Below are 19,387 nucleotides of genomic sequence, written 5' to 3'. Positions count from 1 at the left end.
CTCGCGCCCTAACCGGGATCGATCGGGCTTGGCCGGCGCCAGCCCCAGGCCCAGCCCGGGCCCGTGGGGAGGCGATGGGGGAGCCCTGGGGCGTGCAGCTCGGAGCCCACCCGCACCAGACGGTCTTCAAGGGCGACGAGTGCGGGAATCGGCCGAGGCGGGCCGGGCGAGCTCTCCGGCCTCGGTGCCGCCTCCTTTTCAATTCATTCGAGGCTTCTCCATTGACGTCCCCCATTGTGTCCAGGATGCAGCGCCTAGGATGCCCTTTCAGGGTGTAGGGCACGCTGGGCCCCTAAGGTCACTCAGCACTTTTCTGCCTCAGCACATCAGCGCTCTCCGGGCTCAGGACCCCCCATCCAGGGCTCCCCCGCAGGGCGCGCGCTGGGCCTTTGGAAGCGGGTCGACATTTGCCCCCCCCGGGTGCGCCTGGCCGTGCACCAGGCCACCCTCCGGGCCCTGCAGCGTGGCCGCAGGAGCGTGTCCTCCCTAGACCCGGTCTGGGTCCTAAGATGGAGCCATATTGCAGCCCCATTCCCATTTCTGCATCTGGGGCTCGAGGGGCAGAGGTGGCCAAGGGGTGGGGGGCGCGCGCCCAGAATTGGGGGTGTTGGGTGGGTAGGGGAGATTGATGGACAGGACAGGAGAAGCATTCATCCTTTTGTGAGCGGGACTTTGGGAAGGGTGAGAGGTCTCCTGTTCTAAATTGGGGGGGCCTTGGAAGGGGGAGGTGAAGCAGCCAGGCGAGCTGTTCCCTTTTCCCTCTCCCCCTTTCTCTCTCTGCAAACACCCCAAAGGAATGAGGTCACGTGGATGAGTAGTGGGCGGGCCTACTCTTGTCTGGAGGAAAAAAAGCCATTTTGTCCCCCCCAATTTAGCCCCGTCCCTCCCCTCCTCTCCCCTCCCCTCCTAGCCCCCTCCCACCCGAGCCGCTCGCACAAACTCCTTTCTTACCGTAGGTCGCTCCCCTCCCGCCGCCCGGCGAGCCACACGGCTGCGGGCCCCCTCCCCTCCCTTCCCTCCCTCCCTCCCTCCCATCCCCCCTCCCTGGGCCCCACCGGACCCCGAACCCAGGTAAGAGGACGCGGGTTCCCCGTCTCCGTGCTCTCCCGCGCCCCCGGAGCCACCCCGAGGGGACCGGGCAGGGGTGCTGCCCGTGCGCTCCCTGACCCCCAGGCGCGCGCGGCCCCCTGGCCCGGCCCCAGGCTCGCCCGGCCCCCCTTTCTGGTCCCTCTTCTCCCCTCTCCTCCTCTCTTCTCTCTTCCCTTCCAAGATGGCCGCAGTGGACTCCCCCTGTTAGGGTTTGGCGTCTCCCGCGACCACCGCCTCTTTGTGCCGCAGCCCCTCGCAGCCCCTGCAGCCCAGGCAGCGCGCAAGGGCTTTGGCACCCGGCGCTGGGGTAGGCTTCTGCACACACAGAGACACCCCCAGGCCTCCCCTCCAGCCAGGGCAGCCCCTGACTTGGCCCGATCCACCAACACCACCCTTCTCCCCAGACTGGAGCTGGGGAGGGGTCGCACTCTGCACCTCGTCGGTGGCGGTGGGCTGCAGGTGTCGTGGCGTGGCGCGCGGGGACTCCAGGGCCGGACAGGGGCGCCCCTTCTCTGCTGGGTCCCTTGTCCCCAGCCACCCCCATCCCGGGACAGGGCAGTTGGGCCCCCCCCATCCCAGCTGAGCCCCACCTCCCCAACACCCCTCTTTGGGCCCCGCCGAAAGTTTGGCTCCGGGGAAGGTAGGAGTCGCCGCCTCTCCATGCCCTTGATGGGGATCCTGGACGGGGCACGAGTTGGGGGAACATTTCTGGAGCTGTTTCCTCTGGCGGGAAGGCTGCAGGGGTCCCTGTGGACAGGCCCCTTTGGCAGGAGTGTCCAGATTTTACTAGTGTCCCCAGGCCCTCCTGCTGCTGCTAGTTCTCTGGGGGTGGAACCTCAGCCAACCTGACACCCCCCCCTCCCCATCCCTGGGGTCCCCATCTGCCTAGAACACTCCTAATGGCTGAAGGTGGGGAATTAGCCTATAAATATGATGGTCTTCCAAGGCGCTTGCTGCTTCTTCCTGCTCTTTGTCTCCCAGGGAGCCCTGTTCTCCACGTTCTAGTCTCTCTAGGGTCCCTTATGCTGGGGGTGTGTGTGGATGGGGGTGTCCCCCGTCCTTCTCCACTCAGCTTCTGGTCGCCTCTTGGGGGCCTCTTGCACTTTTGTTCTGAAACTCCTTTCTGTCTTCCCTCCCGCTGTCCGCTCTCCAAGGTGTGAGTCCTTGGCTGCAGAACATAAAGTCAGCTGGGTTGGCAGGTTTTTTGGTGGGGAGATTTTCCCTGGGGTTCCCCTCTTTGGCGTGGGCAGGGAGTGGGGTGGAAGTCTGAGAGCCAGTTTTGGAATGAAGCAAACCTCCCACCCCCCATGTATAGCTAGCTAGAAGGGCTTCAAGATGAAGTCTTGGGTGTGGATAGGCTATCAGAGAGGGCTCTTTGATGCTCCTGGGCCTGCCCCCCCCAGATGGTGGGTGATGGAGCTGTTGCCATGGGAACAGAGTGCTGCTGAGCAGGAAGAGGTCAGATGCCCACTCCTCCAGCCTCTGGCCCCCTGAGCAGGAGGTTGCTCGTCACCGCACTGCCTTTGTTACTGGAAGACGTATGTTCTCATGTGCCCTGGTGGACCAGGGATGCACAAAAGGTTAGTGTGTGCCACGCTGGCTGCAGGCAGGGCTGTGGGACTGCTCCGGAGCGGGCAGGCAGCCTGTGCATCTGGCAAGTGGACCTGGCATGGGGCCGGCTGTCAGTGTGATGGGTTGTGGCTGGCCAGGGTGTCTGTGAATGTCTCTGGCCAAGTGTCTGGGGGTGTGCGTGTTGGGCCTGGGGTGGCTGGCCTTGTGTAGGGTGTGAGAGGTGCAAGGGGCGTGTCTGTGCATGCTGTGAGTGTACACGTGGTAGTTACAAAGCTCTGTGTGTGTGTGTGTATATATATGTATGTGTGTTTGGAGGTTTTTCTTTGAGCAGAGCCAAGAGAAGTGAACAGGGCAGGAGGACAGAATTGCAGGGAGTGAGTGGCATGTTTCAGTGCTGGGGGTTGGGAAGCACCTCCTTATCTCAGCCTCTGGGTCAAGAGGGGTCTCCAGGCTGACTGACCTCAGTACCCCCATCGGGAACCCATCACAGTTGCAACAACACAGCTGGGAGAGGCTTGGCTTCTCAGAACAGTGCCCCTGCTCCCTCACTACTTCACAGAGCCTCCTTTTCCCTCTCTGGACCTGGGAGGAAGAAATGAGCCTCTGTCTCCTCTTCTCTCTCCAGGGGGAGGTTTTGTGCTGTTGGCAGGGTGAGACTAGGCAAATCCCTCCTGTGTCCTCTCCTGCCTGCCTCCCGAATGGACAAACCCTTGGGGTCCTTAGATGAAGAGGCAGCTTGTTTGGGTGACAAGGTGGGGAGCACTGTGGTGGGAGTCAATGGTGAGCAAATGAAGCATCCCTCTTTGTCTCCCTCTTCATTACTGTATGACCTTAGACAAGTCACTTTGTTTTTGGTGAAGGGAGCACACCCAGTGACACTCAGGGCTTACTTGTGTTCTGCCTTCAAGACTTATTCCTGGGCCCGGAGAGATAGCACAGCGGCGTTTGCCTTGCAAGCAGCCGATCCAGGACCAAAGGTGGTTGGTTCAAATCCCGGTGTCCCATATGGTCCCCCGTGCCTGCCAGGAGCTATTTCTGAGCAGACAGCCAGGAGTAACCCCTGAGCACCGCCAGGTGTGCCCCCCCCCCCAAAAAAAAGACTTATTTCTGGCAATGCTGGGGGTCAGATGGAGATAGAATTTGGGGTCGGCCCTGTGCAAGGCAAATGCTTTACTTGCTGTTCTACACTTCTCTTTTTATTTATTTATTGGATTTTTGGGCCACACCCGGCTGCACTCAGGGGTTACTTCTGACTCTGCCCAGAAGTCAGTCCTGGCAGGCCCAGGGGACCATTCAAACATTCTTTGGTCCTGGGTCGGCTGCTTACAAGGCAAACGCCCTACCACTGTGCTATCTTTCCGGCCCCTTCTCTTTTTATTTTTAATTTTTGGGGGCCACACTCAAAAAATTGGCTGCTCAGGAGTGATTTCTGGCTCTGCACTCAGAAATTTCTCTTGGTAGGTTCAGGGAACCAGATGGGATGCCAGGGACTGAACTCAGGTCAGCCATGAACAAGGCAAATGCCCTGCCTGCTTTGCTATCACTCCATCTCCAAGTCACTTTTTTCTGAACCCCTTTTACCCAGTAACGCAAGATCTGGACTAGGTGCTTTTGAAGACCGCCCTGCCTCTGCAGTTCTAGAAGACCCTGAGGTGTTCTAGGGAGCCAGGCAGGCGCGCACGGGTGTGTGTGTGTCCATGTGTGTGTCCATGTGTGTGTCCGTGTTCAGAGGAGCTGGCAGGCCTCAGAAGGAGCAGCAGAGAATGTACTCCCAGTGGGCCCTGCAGGAAAAAGTGAAGAAAGCAATTTCATCTCTTTCAGGAGATGTGCTAAAATGGCTAGAGAAGTGCAGGGTGGTCTCTCTAAGCGGGGGGGCCTCAGAATGGGGTGAGGCATGCCAGGCTTGAATGGCAGGAGGAGTTGGAATGGCACCATGCCCAGCAGGCTCCTGGGCGGCTGCAGCCGAGACCCAGCTTGCAGAGTTACTGGCCCAGCCTGTGCAGACAGACCCGTGGTTTGGAGCATGTACAGGGACCTGGAGGGGGGCCCCTTGGAGAAAAGAGTGGAGGAGGGAGAAGGCAGGTCACAGGTTCAGGTCCAAGAGTGCTAATTTGGGATGGGCATATGACAGACACCACAGCTCCACTTTTTAGGGGTTCTTCCCTCTAAGAGTGGGGCCTCCCTCTCCCTCGCCTGCTTCCCTGTTTCCCTCTTCTGCCCCCAAAGCAGCTGCCAGGTGCAGCTAGGGAGGAAGGAATTGGGTGTCTGGAATGAGGGTGGAGGAGGGGAGCAATGGCGGGGAGCACTGAGCTTCTGTTTACAGTTTTTCTTGGCACCTACCTGCAGGTAACCATGGCAATCAGGTGAGAGCCAATCAGGGCTTCTCTCTACCCCCAGCCCCAGAGGTATGCTCAGGCCCCTGGAGATGCTGGAAGAGCCGAGAGTGTGACAGGGGCTTCTTCAGGGGTAGAAGGAGGAATCTTCTATTTTTTTTTTTTTTTTTGGTATGGGTGGGGGAGTGTCTTTCAAGCAGTGCACAGTGAGCATCTCACAGAGATAGGAGGACCCAGAAGTGTTAGGAGAGACCTATATTGTTGCAGGGTGGGGTATTCTGGGGGTCATTCAGTGCCCAGCACCTGCTGCACCTCTCTGAGAGTGGGGTGTTTCTTCCTGGGGTCCTGCATCTAGGAAGGCTTTATTTTTTTGTTTGCTTGTTTGTTTGTTTGGGTTGTTTTTGGCCATACCCTGTGGTGCTCAGGAATTACTCCTGGCTCTGTGCTCAGAAATCGCTCCTGCCAGGTTAGGGGGACCATATGGGATGCTGGGAATCGAACCCGGGTTTGTCTCGGTTCTGCTGCATGCAAGGCAAACGCCCTACTGCTGTGCTATTGCACCAGCCCCCCCCCCCCTCCCCAGGAAAGCTTTGGAGGAATGATCCTAGATGGGTGAGTGGAGAGGCAGCTGCTTCCCTAGCAGCTCCTGCATGTCTGGGCCACCCCCTGCCTGGACTGAACCGAGTGCTTTTGTTTTGTTTTGTTTTGTTTTTTGGTGCCACACTCAGCATTGCTCAGGGATCACTCCTGGCAGGGCTTTGGGGACCAACTGGGATGGAACCAGACTCAGCAGCATACAAGGCAAAGTAAATGCCTTAATCCCAGGGGCTGTTTAGAACCTGAGCGTGGGAAAGTGGCTGAGGCCAGGAGATAACTTGAGTGTGGGTTAACTAAGGGTGTATGAGGAAGAGGTGGGTGATGTCATTCTGAGAACCTGAATACCCCAATACCCCAATGGATGCTACCAGGTTTGTTTCCCTCCTTCCTTCCTTCCTTCCTTCCTTCCTTCCTTCCTTCCTTCCTTCCTTCCTTCCTTCCTTCCTTCCTTCCTTCCTTCCTTCCTTCCTTCCTTCCTTCCTTCCTTCCTCCCTCTCTCCCTCCCTCTTTTTTATTCTTTCTTTCTTTTCTTCCTTTCTTGTTTTTGGGCCACATCAGTGGCACTTAGGGGTTACCCCTGGCTCTGTGCTCAGAAATCAATCCTGGCAAGCTCCGGGAACCATTTGGGATGCCAGGATCAAATCTGGGTTAGCCACGTGCAAGGCAAACACCCTCCCCACCGTTCTATTGCTCTGGCTCCTTCAGTTTGGGTTTTTGACTGTGCCTGCCCATCCGGCTTCACTTGGACACCCTTTGGTGAAACCAAGCACCTCCAGTGTGTTGGCTGGGCACCTTATACTGGAGACAGTCACTTGGGGAGTGGTTGCTACGCAGAGTGTTGTGATGATATTTGGGCCTCTTGCCAGGGATGGATTACCATGGAAACAGCCAAACAGTGGAGTAACCCACAAGCTCCCTGCTAATTGTGCAGGGGAGACCCTAGCAGGGAGGGGTTCTGAGGTTGCCCTATTGGGGTTCAGAACCCTCCTCCCTTCCTTCTTCTGGCCGGGTCAGTGTCTGCGCGGGCTCTCTGGCTTGCTGGCCAGCATGTCTGGCCAGCAATGCCTGAGTCTCCGCCGTGGGCCTTTGTGTCTCTCCATCTCTTTCAGCCTCTGGCCTGGCTCCCTGCGTCTCTGTGGGCCGCCTGGGCTCCAGCCAGACTCATCTCGGGGTCTCTATAGAAACTGCTGATCCCGGCGGTGAATTTCTGGTCCTAGAAAACCCAATGTGGCGGCTTTAGAAATCTTTCTGGAGCAGGGAGCAGGGTGGGTTTTGTAATGGAGCCTCCTGAGCACCAGCTCTAAGGCATATCCCTGGGAAAGGGGCGGGCCAGGGGCATCAGGGCTGGCAGGGACAGGTGGGGGGGGCTGGGAAGGGGGATGGGGCACAGCTCTGCAGGCAGTGCCCCCAGGAGGGAGGCAGTGGGCATTTGCTGTTGAGCCCACAGAGGAAACAGGTGTGTGTTGGGAGGGTGCTCCTGAAACTTGCCTGAACTCCCACCGGGGCACTGCTGCCCATTAACCCAGTTTACTGCTCCAAGCAGGGTGGGCCTGTATGCTACCCATTCTGGGTTCCCCAGGGGACCCTGCTCTGTGTCTTGCACGCCTGAGTAGCAAGCCTGGAGATCTCCTCCACTCCTTCAGCACTCAGTTGATTTCCGGGGGTTGATCTACATCCAGAGTGTAGAGAGATGGGGCCCAGTTCCCTTAAGGCAGCCACACCCCCAGTGCTTCTGATTTCTGGAGAAGGGAGAACGGAGAGGAGAGGTCCCTGTGGCAGGCTTTTGGGCAGGGCCGGGTGGGGTTCAGCAGCTCTAACCTCCCTCCTCTTGCCTTCCCTACTTACTGGATTTTTTGATTCCACTTTCATTTCCCAGGGTGACGCACCCCAGCCCCCGCCCCCTCACCCCAGCATCATGCATCGGACCACAAGGATCAAAATCACGGAGCTGAACCCCCATCTCATGTGTGCCCTTTGCGGGGGCTACTTCATCGACGCTACCACCATTGTGGAGTGCTTGCATTCCTGTGAGTGGGGTCTCCCTGGCCCAGTTGGGGCACCTGGGAGGGTTGACCAAAGGTGACAGTGCTGAAGGGATTTGGGATTTTTGTGGCTGCAGACCCCCTCTCCAATATTCTTGTGTTGAGGAATTCTGGGAGTGTCCAGCAAAGGGCCACAGGACTTGGGACTCATTGTAGGCCCAGGGTCCCCACCCGAGATGCATCTTTTCACAGTCATATAGATTGTCCTCCCTCAGCTCTGGGTCACTCAACACCCCAGGATGGGGACCAGTGGGGACCTACTACTCCTGGGTGCAGAGGGTCAGGGTTCGGCCTATTCATGAAGAGCCTGTGATCTTCTCCTCCCCCCCCCAAGTCTGCAAGACCTGCATTGTTCGCTACCTCGAGACCAACAAGTACTGCCCCATGTGCGACGTGCAGGTTCACAAGACACGGCCATTGCTGAGCATCAGGTGGGCAAGCGGTGGCCCTGCTGTCCTGCTGTCCTGTCTTGTTCTGTCTTCTTCTGTCTTGCTGTCCCATCCTCACCCTGAGGTTCCTTGGCGCTTCTTGCTCCAAGAGCCACAGGGTGGCTGAATGCAGGGTCTGTAGCTGGGAAATACCAGGGTGGGAAAGACCAGGCCCAGCATATGGAGGAGGAGGGGAAGGTGGGTCTGGGTGTATGTTGGGGAATCCGTTGGGGATTAGGGAGACTGTTGACAGACCCCCTGGTTTATTTTCCAGATCTGACAAAACTCTCCAAGACATCGTCTACAAATTGGTCCCTGGGCTTTTCAAAGGTGTCCCCATCCTTCCTCTCCTGGTCCCCAGCTTCCCCTTCCCAGGCCCTGGCTCCTCCCTCCTCACCCTGCTTCGCTCTTGCAGATGAGATGAAACGGCGGCGGGACTTCTATGCAGCCTACCCGCTGACAGAAGGTGGGTGCAATGCTGGGAGAGGGGGTGAGTGTGTGTGTTGGGGGGAGTCACCCATCCATGTGCCATGAGGCTGCACATCTGTGTCTGTGTGTCTCAGTGTCTGTGTGTATCTCTGCCTGTGTCTGTAGGACTGTGTCTCTTAGTATGTCTCTTTGTCTAAGTTTGTCTGTGTCTGGATGTGTCCATGTATTTCTGTGTGGTAGTTTCCCCTCCACATGACCCCAAGAATAGTGCTCCAGCCCAATTTCTCTCCACCAGTCCCCAATGGCTCCAACGAGGACCGTGGTGAAGTCCTTGAGCAGGAGAAGGGGGCCTTGAGCGATGACGAGATTGTCAGCCTCTCCATTGAATTCTACGAAGGTGCCAGGCAAGTCTAGTCCTGCCCAGGCCTTCCTGGATCCAAGGGGTGGGCTCCTTGTACCTTTCGGGTTCCCATTTCCCTGGCATGAAATGGTCTTGAGGTTGCCCTTCTGGTCTGGGCAGAGGAGTCCTGCCAATAGGGGGTCCTTCACTTTGTCTCTTTTTTCTCCTGCAGGGACCAGGAGGAAAAGAAGAGTCCTCTGGAAAATGGCAGTGGGGACAAGGAGAAGGTACGGCAGGGGCTCCCCAGGAGTGGGGGTGACGTGGCTGAGAGGGCCAGGGTGGACCCCAGCCCTTGGGTGCATCCTCCCAGCAGACAGGGGTGCGCTTCCTGCGGTGCCCAGCAGCCATGACAGTTATGCATCTCGCCAAGTTTCTGCGCAACAAGATGGATGTGCCCAGCAAGTACAAGGTGAGAATCAGCCTCTGAGCAGCCTGCACATCACTCAAGGTCCATATGGGGCCATAGACTATATTGCATGTGCGCATGTATGTTGTATTTGTGTGTGTGTTTTTGTTCAGGATATGGTTTGTGGGTAAGGGTGTAAGTGCTGCTGAGCTTTGCTAAAGAAACACCAGTGTGTGTGTGTGGTGTGTGTGTGTGTGTGTGTGTGTGTGTGTGTGTATGTGTGTGTGTTCAGGAAAGGCACAGAGACATGGGTGTGAGTGCTGGCTCTGCCAAAGAAACAGCAGCCAGAATCGCAAAGGAGCATCATAAAATGATGTTGCACCTTAAACTTCATTGAGGCTGGAGCAATAGCACAGCAGTAGGGCATTTGCCTTACACACGCCAACTGGACGGACGGTGTTTAATTCCTGGCATCCCATATGGTCCCCCAAGCCTGCCTGGAGCGATTTCTGAGTGCAGAGCCAGGAGTAACCCAAGTGCTGCCAGGAGTGACCCAAAAAACAAAACAAAATAAAATAAAATAAAATTCATGGCCTCTGGGATCCCTTAGAGGCCTTGATAGGACGTAGATTGATCTTGGGTGCTGTTGTTGTGCAGCTGGTCACCCACATTCCATACCCTGAGAGCCAAGGGTTTAAGCATCAAGGATCCCAAATTGTATCTCAGAATCACACAGGCTTTAAAACTCAACTTCCAGGGAGGGGGCAGATATAGCACAGGTATTAAGGCACTTTTTTTTGCATCCTTCCAACCTTGGTTCAAATCCCATGGTACACTTGGCACCACATATGGTCCCCTAAACACCATCAGGGAAGTCTGAGCAGATTCAGGAGCAGCACCAGCAGCAGGTTTGGTTCATGCCCTCCTCACAACCTCCACTCTCAAAAACAAACAAACAAACAAAAACATTTTGTCACTCTAGCCTCAAATAATTAAAAAATGGAAAACAAAACAAAACATAAAGGCCAGTGCAATGGCTCAGTTAGGGCATTTGTCTTGCATGTGGCTGACCGGGTTTAATCCCAGGCACCTTGTGTGGTCCCCCAAGACTGTCAGAAATAATTTCTTTTTTGGTTTTTGGGCCACACCTGGCAGTGTTCAGGGGTTACTCCTGGCTATCTGCTCAGAAATAGCTCCTGGAAAGCACAGGGGACCATATGGGACGTCGAGATTGGAACCAACCACCATAGATCCTGGATCAGCTGCTTGCAAGGCAAACACCACTGTGCTATCTCTTTGGCCCCCAGAAGTAATTTCTGAGCACAGAGTCGGAAGGAACCTGAGCATTGGTGTGACCCAAAAATATAAACAAAACAAACCCTTAGATGTCAATTCATGGGGTGTGGCCTGGTACTGACCTCACATTATGAGGTCCTGGGCTCAATATTTTCTCTACAAAGAGCTTACATTGTAACTCACATAACAATCAAAATCTCTATGATCCAGGGTTTGTTTGTTTTGGAGCCATATCAGGCAGTGCTCAGGGATTATTTCTGACTCTGCACTCAGGAATTCTGGTGGGTTTGGGGAACCATATGGAATGCCGGTGACCAAACCTGGATCAGCCATGTACAAAGCAAACAACACTATCTCTCTGACCTCTGCATTATTATCATTATTATTATTTGGGTTTTTTTTTGGGGAGAGGGGGGGTCACACCCGGCAGCACTCAGGTTACTCCTGGCTCTATGCTCAGAAATTGCTCCTGGCAGGCTCGGGACCATATGGGATGCTGGGATTTGAACCACCGTCCTGCATGCAAGGCAAATGCCTTACCTCCATGCTATCTCTCCAGCCCCTATTATTTTGGTGTTTGGGTCACACCTGGTGGTGCTAAGAGGTTAGGTTACTCCTGGCTCTGTGCTCAGAAATTGCTCCTGGCAGACTCAGGATCTAACCTGAGTCCATCCTGGGTTGGCTGTGTACAAGGCAAATGTTCTACCACTGTGCTATCGCTCCAGCCCTGAATTGTGTGTGTGTGTGTGTGTGTGTGTGTGTGTGTGTGTGTGTGTGTGGTTTTTGGGCCACACTCGGTAACGCTCGGGTTACTCCTGGCTTTGTGCTCAGAAATCGCTCCTGGCTTGGGAGACCATGTGGGACGCTGGGGGATTGAACCATGGTCTGTCCTAGGTCAGCTGTGTGCAAGGCAAATGAACCACTGAACCACTGCTCCGGCCCCCCTGCCTTTTTTTTTTTTTTTTTTTTTTTGTTTTGGGTTACACCCAGCAGCGCTCAGGGATCACTCCTGATTCTACACTCAGAAATTGCTCCTAGCAGGCTCAGGGAACCATATGGGATGCTGGGATTTGAACCACTGTCCTGCATGCAAGGCAAATGCCCTATCTCCATGCTATTTCTCTGGCTCCCCACTGCATTATTTTTTTAACCAATTGTTCTTTATTTGGGGGGTTGGGCCATACCCCGCAGCTCTCAGGAATCACTTCTGGGGGGCTCAGGGAACTATATGGAATGCTAGAGATTGAACCCCAGTCAATCACATGCAAGGCAAACAAACATCCTATCCTCCGTGCTATTGCTCTGGCTCCCTAACCAATTGCTCTTTAAGTTGAGTGTTTCTACACCACCTGTCTTGCATGTAGTTGACCTGCATTTAATTCCTGGCACCTCATAGTCTCCAAGGTTTCCAGGAGTGATCTCTGAGCACAGAGCCAGGAGTAAACCTAGAGCATTGCCTAGTGTGGCCCCCAAACCTAAAACAAATAAATTCTAAAATAATTGAATGATTCTACCTTGTTCCAGGAGTGAGAACTGGTGCTTTTCCAGATCCTTTTTGCCCTTTAGCCCCTTATTGAGGACTGTCAGAGATACCAAGGGGCATGGACATTAAAGATGTGGGTATCTGCTTCGAATCCCTCCCCATCAGGATGCTCAGGAGTTAGGTTGAGGACCCCTGATGGCAAGTCTAATCCACCATGAAACCCTGGGAGGCTGGAGTGATAGCACAGTTTGCTTTGTATTTGGCTGACTCTGGTTTGATCCCTAGTTTCTCCTCTCCCCAAGCACTGCCAGGAGTGATTCCTGAGTGCAGTGCCAAGAGGAACTCCCTGAGCATTTCTGGGTGTGGCCCAAAACCAAATAAATAAACAAACACATGGAAAAATGTCTAGGGGCCAGAGCAATAACACAGCAGTAGGACATTTGCCTTGCACATGGCTGACCCAGGACAGACCTGGGTTCAATCCCTCGAGTCCCATATGGTCCCCCAAGCCAGAGTGATTTCTGAGCACGTCACTGGATGTGCCCCTCCAAATAAAACACCATGAAAGCCCAAAATAATAGGAGCCCTTAAAGTCTGCCTTCTCACCTCTGTCCGTTTGCCACCATCATGGTGTCCTCACTTTCCCTCCAGGTGGAGGTACTCTACGAGGATGAGCCGCTGAAGGAGTATTACACGCTCATGGACATCGCCTACATCTACCCCTGGCGGCGGGTGAGCGAGGAGGCCACCCCAATCTAACCACAGTCCACCCTCTGCATTCGGAACCCAGCCTGTCTGGGTCTCTCGTGGTGGCTTCTGCACTCAGAGCAGAGGACACTCATGGAGTGCTGAGGGCTGAGCTACTGGAGTATGGGCTTTGTGCAAGAGCTCTAATTTGGATCTCTGGTACCCCCTGGAAGTGACCCCAACTCCAAGTACTGAGCCAGAGATAACCTCACCCTATCCCTAAATACCACTCCTCTCCAAAGATGGGAAAGGAAATCCAGAGGAAAGGATTTGGGGCTGGAGTGTTAACACAACAAACAGTGGGGTGTTTGCCTTGCATGCAACTGACCCAGGATGGCCCTGGGTTCGATCCTCAGTATCCCAGATGGTGCCCTTAACCCTCCAGGAGTGATTTCTGAGCACAGAGCCATGAGCACCACCAGTGCAGCCCCAACCCCCCCAAAAAAAAGTGGAAAGGATTTTTTCACAGATTCTAGCACCAACTTGGGGTCAGAAAAGGGGGTGCCTCTGTGGTCTAGATGAAGGAAGGCTGCCCTGCCTTTTGGTCTCTCTCCCTTTGTCTCAAAGTCTCTGGCTTCCCAGAGTCTCTCTCTTGGGGGGGTCTGTGTGCCTCTGGGTTCTAGCTCAGTCTGTTTCCCCTTACTGAGCTGCACCCCTTTCTTTCTGGTGAGGACTGGGGGTTAGGTTTGGGGGTTGCCTCTTGGGCTTCTTTGTCCTCACAAAGACTCCCTTTTTCTACAGAATGGTCCTCTCCCCCTCAAGTACCGGGTCCAGCCGACCTGCAAGAGACTCTCCCTGCCCACGGCACCCACAGCCTCCGAGGGCACCAACACCAGTGGGGCGTCCGAGTGTGAGTCTGTCAGCGACAAGGCTCCCAGCCCCGCCACCCTGCCGGCCACCTCCTCCTCCCTGCCCAGCCCCGCCACCCCCTCCCACGGCTCTCCCAGCTCTCATGGCCCCCCGGCCACCCACCCTACCTCTCCCACTCCCACTTCCACTGCCAGTGGGGCCTCCTCAGCCACTAATGGGGGCACCTCAAACTGCCTGCAGACACCATCCTCTACCAGCAGGGGGCGCAAGATGACTGTCAACGGAGCTCCTGTGCCCCCCTTAACTTGAGGAAAGGGACCCTCTTCCTTTTTCCAGCCATGCCTCTCCATCACCCTTCCACTTTTTTCTGGGCCCCCTTTTCCACCTCTTCTACTTTCCCCCAGCTCCTCCCACCTTAGGGGTGGGGGGCGGGTTTTATAAATAAATCTATATATATATGTACATAGGAAAAACCAAATATACATACTTATTTTCTATGGACCAATCAGATTACTTTAAATGCCACAGGTAACAACATGCGTGTATGTGTGGGGAATCGGGGTGCTTATTTGTAGGCGATCTTCTGTCACTGGCTCTACCCCATGCTACCCATTTCCTAAGGCAGATGGGATGTTGGGAGCTTCAGGCTGGTGAAACTGGCTATGGTGGGGTCTGCCAGTTTCCCCATCTTGGCCACTGCCCTGTAGTGAGCAGTGAATTCTTCAACCCCCACTGTCTGCAGAGGCAGTGTGTGTGTGGGGCTTCTGCTCTTAGTGGGAACTTTGTGCAAAGAGTAAGTAGATCAGGGCCGGAGAGAACAGAGCAGTAGGGCATTTTCCTTGCACACAGCCGATCCAGGTCAGACAGTGGTTTGAATCCCGGCATCCTTATGGCCCCCTGTGCTTGCCAGAAGTGACTTCTGAGCACAAAGCCAGGAGTAACCCGAGGGCTGCTGGATATGACCCCCCCCCAAAAAAAAAAAAAAAAGTAGTTCTGCCTTTGCGAGTATGCAGGACTATGTATTGTGTTTGTACACGAGGGCACGTATGCATATATGTGTGTATACATGCATGTCTACCTTTGTATCTTGTGGGAGAGAAGATTTGAGCCACCAAAGCCTTAGCCACTACAATTTAGCATTGTGAACTGCTTCATTTCCTTCCTGCCCCACTCCCCCACACTCAGGAACTTTTTGTCTGACTGGTGGGAAAATATCACTTGGTGGCCTGGAGAGAAGTGAAGTGGGGTTCAACTGCCAGGAGCAGTCATCCCTACAGCCTCTTCTCCACCCTAAACCAAGGCCAAGGCAGGAGAGAAGGCAGAGGTAGGTGGGACTGGAGATGGCACAGCAGGTAGGGCACTTGCCTTGCATACAGCTGACTCAAGTTTGATCTCCAGCGTCCCAGATGGTCCCCTGAGCTCTGCAAGAGTAATTCCTGAGCACATAGCCATGAGTAACCCCTGAGCATTGTCAGGTGTAACCAAAAAAAGGGGGGGCGTGCAGAGGCATGATAGAACCTTCACCTGGCCTCTTGGCCATCCCAAGGTCACAGGAGTGCCTCCTGCGGACTAGACCCCCCTTCAGATCCTTTCCCAGCTGTTTCTTCCAATGTACAGAACTAACCTCAGGAGGGGCAGGGGCAGGCGTACACCCCAGGTGAGGGGTGTTTCCCCCCCTCTCCCCATGGCTTTGCAGGTAGTATATTCAGTTTGGTGCTAGAACCAAACTTCCCCAGGACATTTGTATCTCTTGGCTTTGTGATAAATACTACAAATTCTCCAGCCTCTAGTTCTTTGGGGCAAAGAAAACAGGGAAAAGGTGGGTCCATTGGATTCATTCTTTTTTTGTTTGTTTGTTTTTGTTTTTGTTTTTGGGCCACACCCGGTAATGCTCAGGGGTTACTCCTGGCTATGTGCTCAGAAGTTGCTCCTGGCTTGGGGGACCATATGGGACACCGGGGGATCGAACCGCCGTCCGTCCAAGGCTAGCGCAGGCAAGGCAGGCACCTTACCTTTAGCGCCACCGCCCGGCCCCTGGATTCATTCTTTATTTTTGTGGGGGGCACACCTGGCGGCACTCAGGGGTTACTCCTGGCTCTGCACTCAGAAGTTACTCCAAGCAGGCTAGGGGGACCATATCAAATGCTGGGAATCAAACCCGGGTCGGCTGTATGCAAGGCAAATGCCCTACCCACTGTGCTATCATTCCGGATTCATTCTTTAGAGAAACTTAGGGCCTGGGAGAACCATCTGGATGCATCTGAACTGGCCATGGGGTTAGGAATGGGCCAGTGCTTTGCCCCAAGGACCACACGGACTGATCTGAACAATGGCAGGCACATTTATTTAACGTGGTTATGAGCAAAAGGGTCCTGGGATGACAAGGTGAGCCATGTCCAGGGTTCAGACCCAGCTTCCTCCTAAGACTTCTGGGGCCCAGCAGTGACCTCCTCCTCAAGTATCGGGGAGCCCACTTGGGTCTTCTGCACCCGCTCACTCCTGTGGGTGCCATCGCAGTAGGGGGGCTTCTGTGTGGCCTTGCAGGTACAGAGAGCCACAGTGCGCGTTTCCTTGGCTTTGAACTTGAGTGGAAAAAGGCCCGTTTGTTGGAAGAAATGGGAGCCATCACAGAAGGGCTGGAGAGAGGAGAAAACACGTCAAAGACCTCAGTCCAGAGGCCGGAGCAGGGGTGCAGTGGTAGGGCGTTTGCCTCACATGCGGCTGACCTAGGACGAACCATGGTCCGTTCCCCCAGAGTCCCATATGGTCCCCCAAGCCAGTAGCGTTTCCTGAGTGCATAGCCAGGAGTAACCCCTGAGCATCACCAAGTGTGGCCCAAAAACCAAAAAAAAAAACAAAACCAACTCAGTCCAGCAGCTGGAGAGCAGGTATGGGAGGATGGAAGGGTGCAGGGTTAGGCTCGGGCTCACTGGAGCAGCCTGTGCTCCAAACTAGCTGCTGCCTCTGCAGCATCAGGAAACAGAGGGGCCTGGTCCAAGTAGCTACTGTATGGACCACACAGGGTGTGCCTCCAGGACCCCACCAAACACTCCAGGACAGAACTTTCTTTTCTCTTTTTTTTGGGGGGACACACCCAGGTATTTAATGCCTAAGGCGGTGTTTGGGATGCTGAACCCAGGTCAGCCATGTTCAAGGGAAGCACCCTACCTACTGAGCTTTCTCTTGGGCTTCACTAGACAGAACTTGGGAAGCAAGATGAGCTCTCAGGCATCAGTAGTGTCTAGACCACTTTTTCCCATGGAGAGTGATGCTCCTGGCAGGCACTGAGCCAATACTTTGGGGTGGTAGGAGCCTTGAGTCTGGTCACTCAAAGAATTGGAAGCACAGAACAATTCTATCCCCTCTCTGGAAATGGGGCAGTAGGCCTGATTGGGAATCTCTGGTTTGATAAGTTTAGGTTGGGTGGATTTTTAGCTTTTTGTCTGGGGCCACGCATAGCTGTGCTCAAGACTTAGTGCTGCACTCAGGAATCACACCTGGAGGGATTAGGGACCATAAAGGTGATGGGGATTGAACTTGTGCAATGCAAGCGCCCTGCCCATGGTACTATCTCCCCAGTAATTGTTTCTGTTGGCTCCTGAGTCCACTCATTCTTTCCTCATGTTCTCAGGGTGCTCTGGATTGCCCAGTAGGCACAGGGTCCCTTCTGAGAGCAGCAAACATTTCTCAGGGTGAGAGAGAAAGTCTGTCCTAGTGGTGATTTCACAGGAGCTGTCCATTTGGTTTGGTTCTAGAGTTGCCTATAGGTCACAGCAGTGGGAAGCCCAGAAATAGATTCTCCTTGCCTGACCATAAGAGTAGGAACCACAGCCACAGCACCTGAATGTGGGGTCAGGGCAGGCAGGAAGAAGGCGTGCCCGCACTGCAGTCAGCATCCTGCCTCTGAGGGCACGAGACAGCAACGCTGTGCCAGCAGTGCTTGCCCACATTTGGCTGGGCTCCCATGGCCCTACCCACCCTCAGGAGGAGCCACTCAAAGTCCAAGGCTCAGCAGGAATGGGGACTGGGGACCCAGCTGGTGACAATTCAGCAGCACACCTGATGAGTCTCCATACAGGAAGAGCAGAGGCCCTAGCTGCCTACAGGGTCTCAGTCCAGAAAGTTCTAGAAACTGAGGAAGACAAGAAAAAGAGAACATGAGAGCAGGAGTCAGAATCCTGGGCCAGCTGCCTGGCTGTGAGATTTGGTTCTTCTCTGGTTTCTTCGCACAGGGTAGAGGGAGGTGGTGACCTATTAGTCATTTTTTATTTGGGGTTTGTTTTCTGTTTTCAGTGGCAGGACCACAAGGCCAGTGCTCTCTGAGCTGTGGCCCTGGAGGATAATATAGAGGGACCATTGCTTCACACTCAGGGAAGGGGAGAGGGGCTGGCTCACCTGCTTCTTGCTGCGGCCACACACACACCACCTGTAGGTTTTCCCAGCTACCAGCTCCACCTTAATAGGTGTTTTCATGGCCACTACAGACTTGGCTGGAGTTTTGGGGAACCATCGAGCCTGTCCCAGGGAAGACAAGAGGCCAAAGGTTAGCCCACGCCCTGGAAACACGTTCCTCTGCTGGTGGCCCTGTCTAACTAGCCATTGAGCGGACTTATGGCATATCTCCCCAGGGCTGGATATAATTCCAGGTGCAACTGAGCAGCCAAGCTAGCGCTGGGGTTAGGACCAGGGCCAACCTACAGGCCTGGATGAACTGACCCAGTCCTGCTGCCCTGGGATAGGCCAGCCCAGTGCCCTTCCGCCTACCTCTCTCTCTCTCTCTCCCATCCCTCTGGCTACAAGCCTGGCCCTTTCATTTCTTTCCAATTTTTTTGGGCCACACCCGCCACAGTGCTTGGGGAATCATTCCTGGCAGGGATTGCTCCAGGGCTGGCTTTCTCCTTCCTTTTTCTTCTCAGCTCCCTCACTCCTCTGGGTCTCTAGGGTTAGGGGGACTTGTGCGGGAAGAAGTGGGGGGGGTGGGGGGAGAACTTACCAGCCAGGAGAAGATGCTCCTTGTCTGGCACAGCGTCTGCAAGGGCCCATGGGCATCGCGAGGCAGAAAGAGAAAAATAAAATCAGTGGGCTGCGGGGAACTTCCAGGGGGAAAGGCATCCTGGAGAGGGGCCTGGAAGGTGAATTGGGCTTCACAAGAGTTGGGAGAGTTCGAGGGGAGAGGGGTGCAGTGCTGGCTCGCAGGGAGGGAGGCCTAGCACCAGGCGACGACGCGGGCACTGGGGGGCTGCCAGGCCCGGGACGTGAGGGTGGGGGGCACCACGGGAAGGGAGAGAGAGGAAGGCGCCAGGTGGGCGGCATCGGGGTCGGGGTGCTCACCCAGCCTGCAGGCTGCAGGAGCACCCCCACGCCGCCGCGCATGCTGCCCCCGCGCCGTGCCACGCCGGCTCCGCCCCGCGCTGGGTCACCTTCGCGCAGGCCCCGCCTCGGCCTGGCCCGGCCCGGAAGACGCGCTCGGGTTCGGCTGCGGGTGTGGCCGGGGTTCGGGGCGATCTCCGCTGCCGGAAGCCCAGCGAGGTGCCCGCCCTGCAGCGTCCTCCTGGGCTCCTCGGGGTGTGTCCAGAGTATTGGGGTGATGACCCCCGGCAGGCCTGCGGGATGCCCCGCGCCCCAGCTGGTGGGAGCCCTTGCATGTGGCCCAGGTACCTGCTTTGCAGCCTGCCTGGCTGTTATTTTTTTGGGTGGGTGGCTTGTTTATGGAAGCCGGTGGACATTGCTGGAAACTCTAAGAACCCCGATCCCACCCCCCCCAGTCCCTTCAGTACAAAGCCAGACAAAGCACCGTCTCTTTGGATGATCTTTC

At 55.3% G+C, this 19,387-nt stretch overlaps 2 protein-coding genes across 2 annotated transcripts; one reads left to right on the top strand and one right to left on the bottom strand.

Annotated features, from left to right (window-relative positions):
* Positions 1-6,155: 6,155 nt before the first annotated feature.
* On the top strand, positions 6,156-14,015 carry PCGF2 (polycomb group ring finger 2). Its single transcript, XM_049781838.1, has 10 exons — positions 6,156-6,856; positions 7,468-7,618; positions 7,968-8,064; positions 8,336-8,391; positions 8,477-8,527; positions 8,786-8,894; positions 9,063-9,117; positions 9,204-9,299; positions 12,667-12,747; positions 13,504-14,015. The coding sequence occupies exons 2-10, from the start codon at positions 7,507-7,509 to the stop codon at positions 13,879-13,881; spliced, it is 1,035 nt and encodes a 344-aa protein (XP_049637795.1). The 5' UTR covers positions 6,156-6,856; positions 7,468-7,506; the 3' UTR covers positions 13,882-14,015.
* A 1,880-nt stretch (positions 14,016-15,895) lies between these two features.
* Positions 15,896-18,964, bottom strand: CISD3 (CDGSH iron sulfur domain 3). The gene is made up of 4 exons (XM_049781417.1): positions 18,904-18,964; positions 18,566-18,601; positions 17,968-18,087; positions 15,896-16,208 (listed from the first exon to the last, which is right to left on the bottom strand). Exons 1-4 carry the CDS (start codon positions 18,943-18,945, stop codon positions 15,993-15,995), a joined length of 414 nt encoding a protein of 137 aa, XP_049637374.1. The 5' UTR covers positions 18,946-18,964; the 3' UTR covers positions 15,896-15,992.
* Positions 18,965-19,387: the final 423 nt, after the last annotated feature.

The sequence above is a fragment of the Suncus etruscus genome, chromosome 1 (assembly GCF_024139225.1).
Source record: "Suncus etruscus isolate mSunEtr1 chromosome 1, mSunEtr1.pri.cur, whole genome shotgun sequence".
Classification (NCBI taxonomy): domain Eukaryota; kingdom Metazoa; phylum Chordata; class Mammalia; order Eulipotyphla; family Soricidae; genus Suncus; species Suncus etruscus.
The sequence above is the reverse complement of the archived record's forward strand: the minus strand, read 5'-3'. Positions and strand labels throughout refer to the sequence as shown.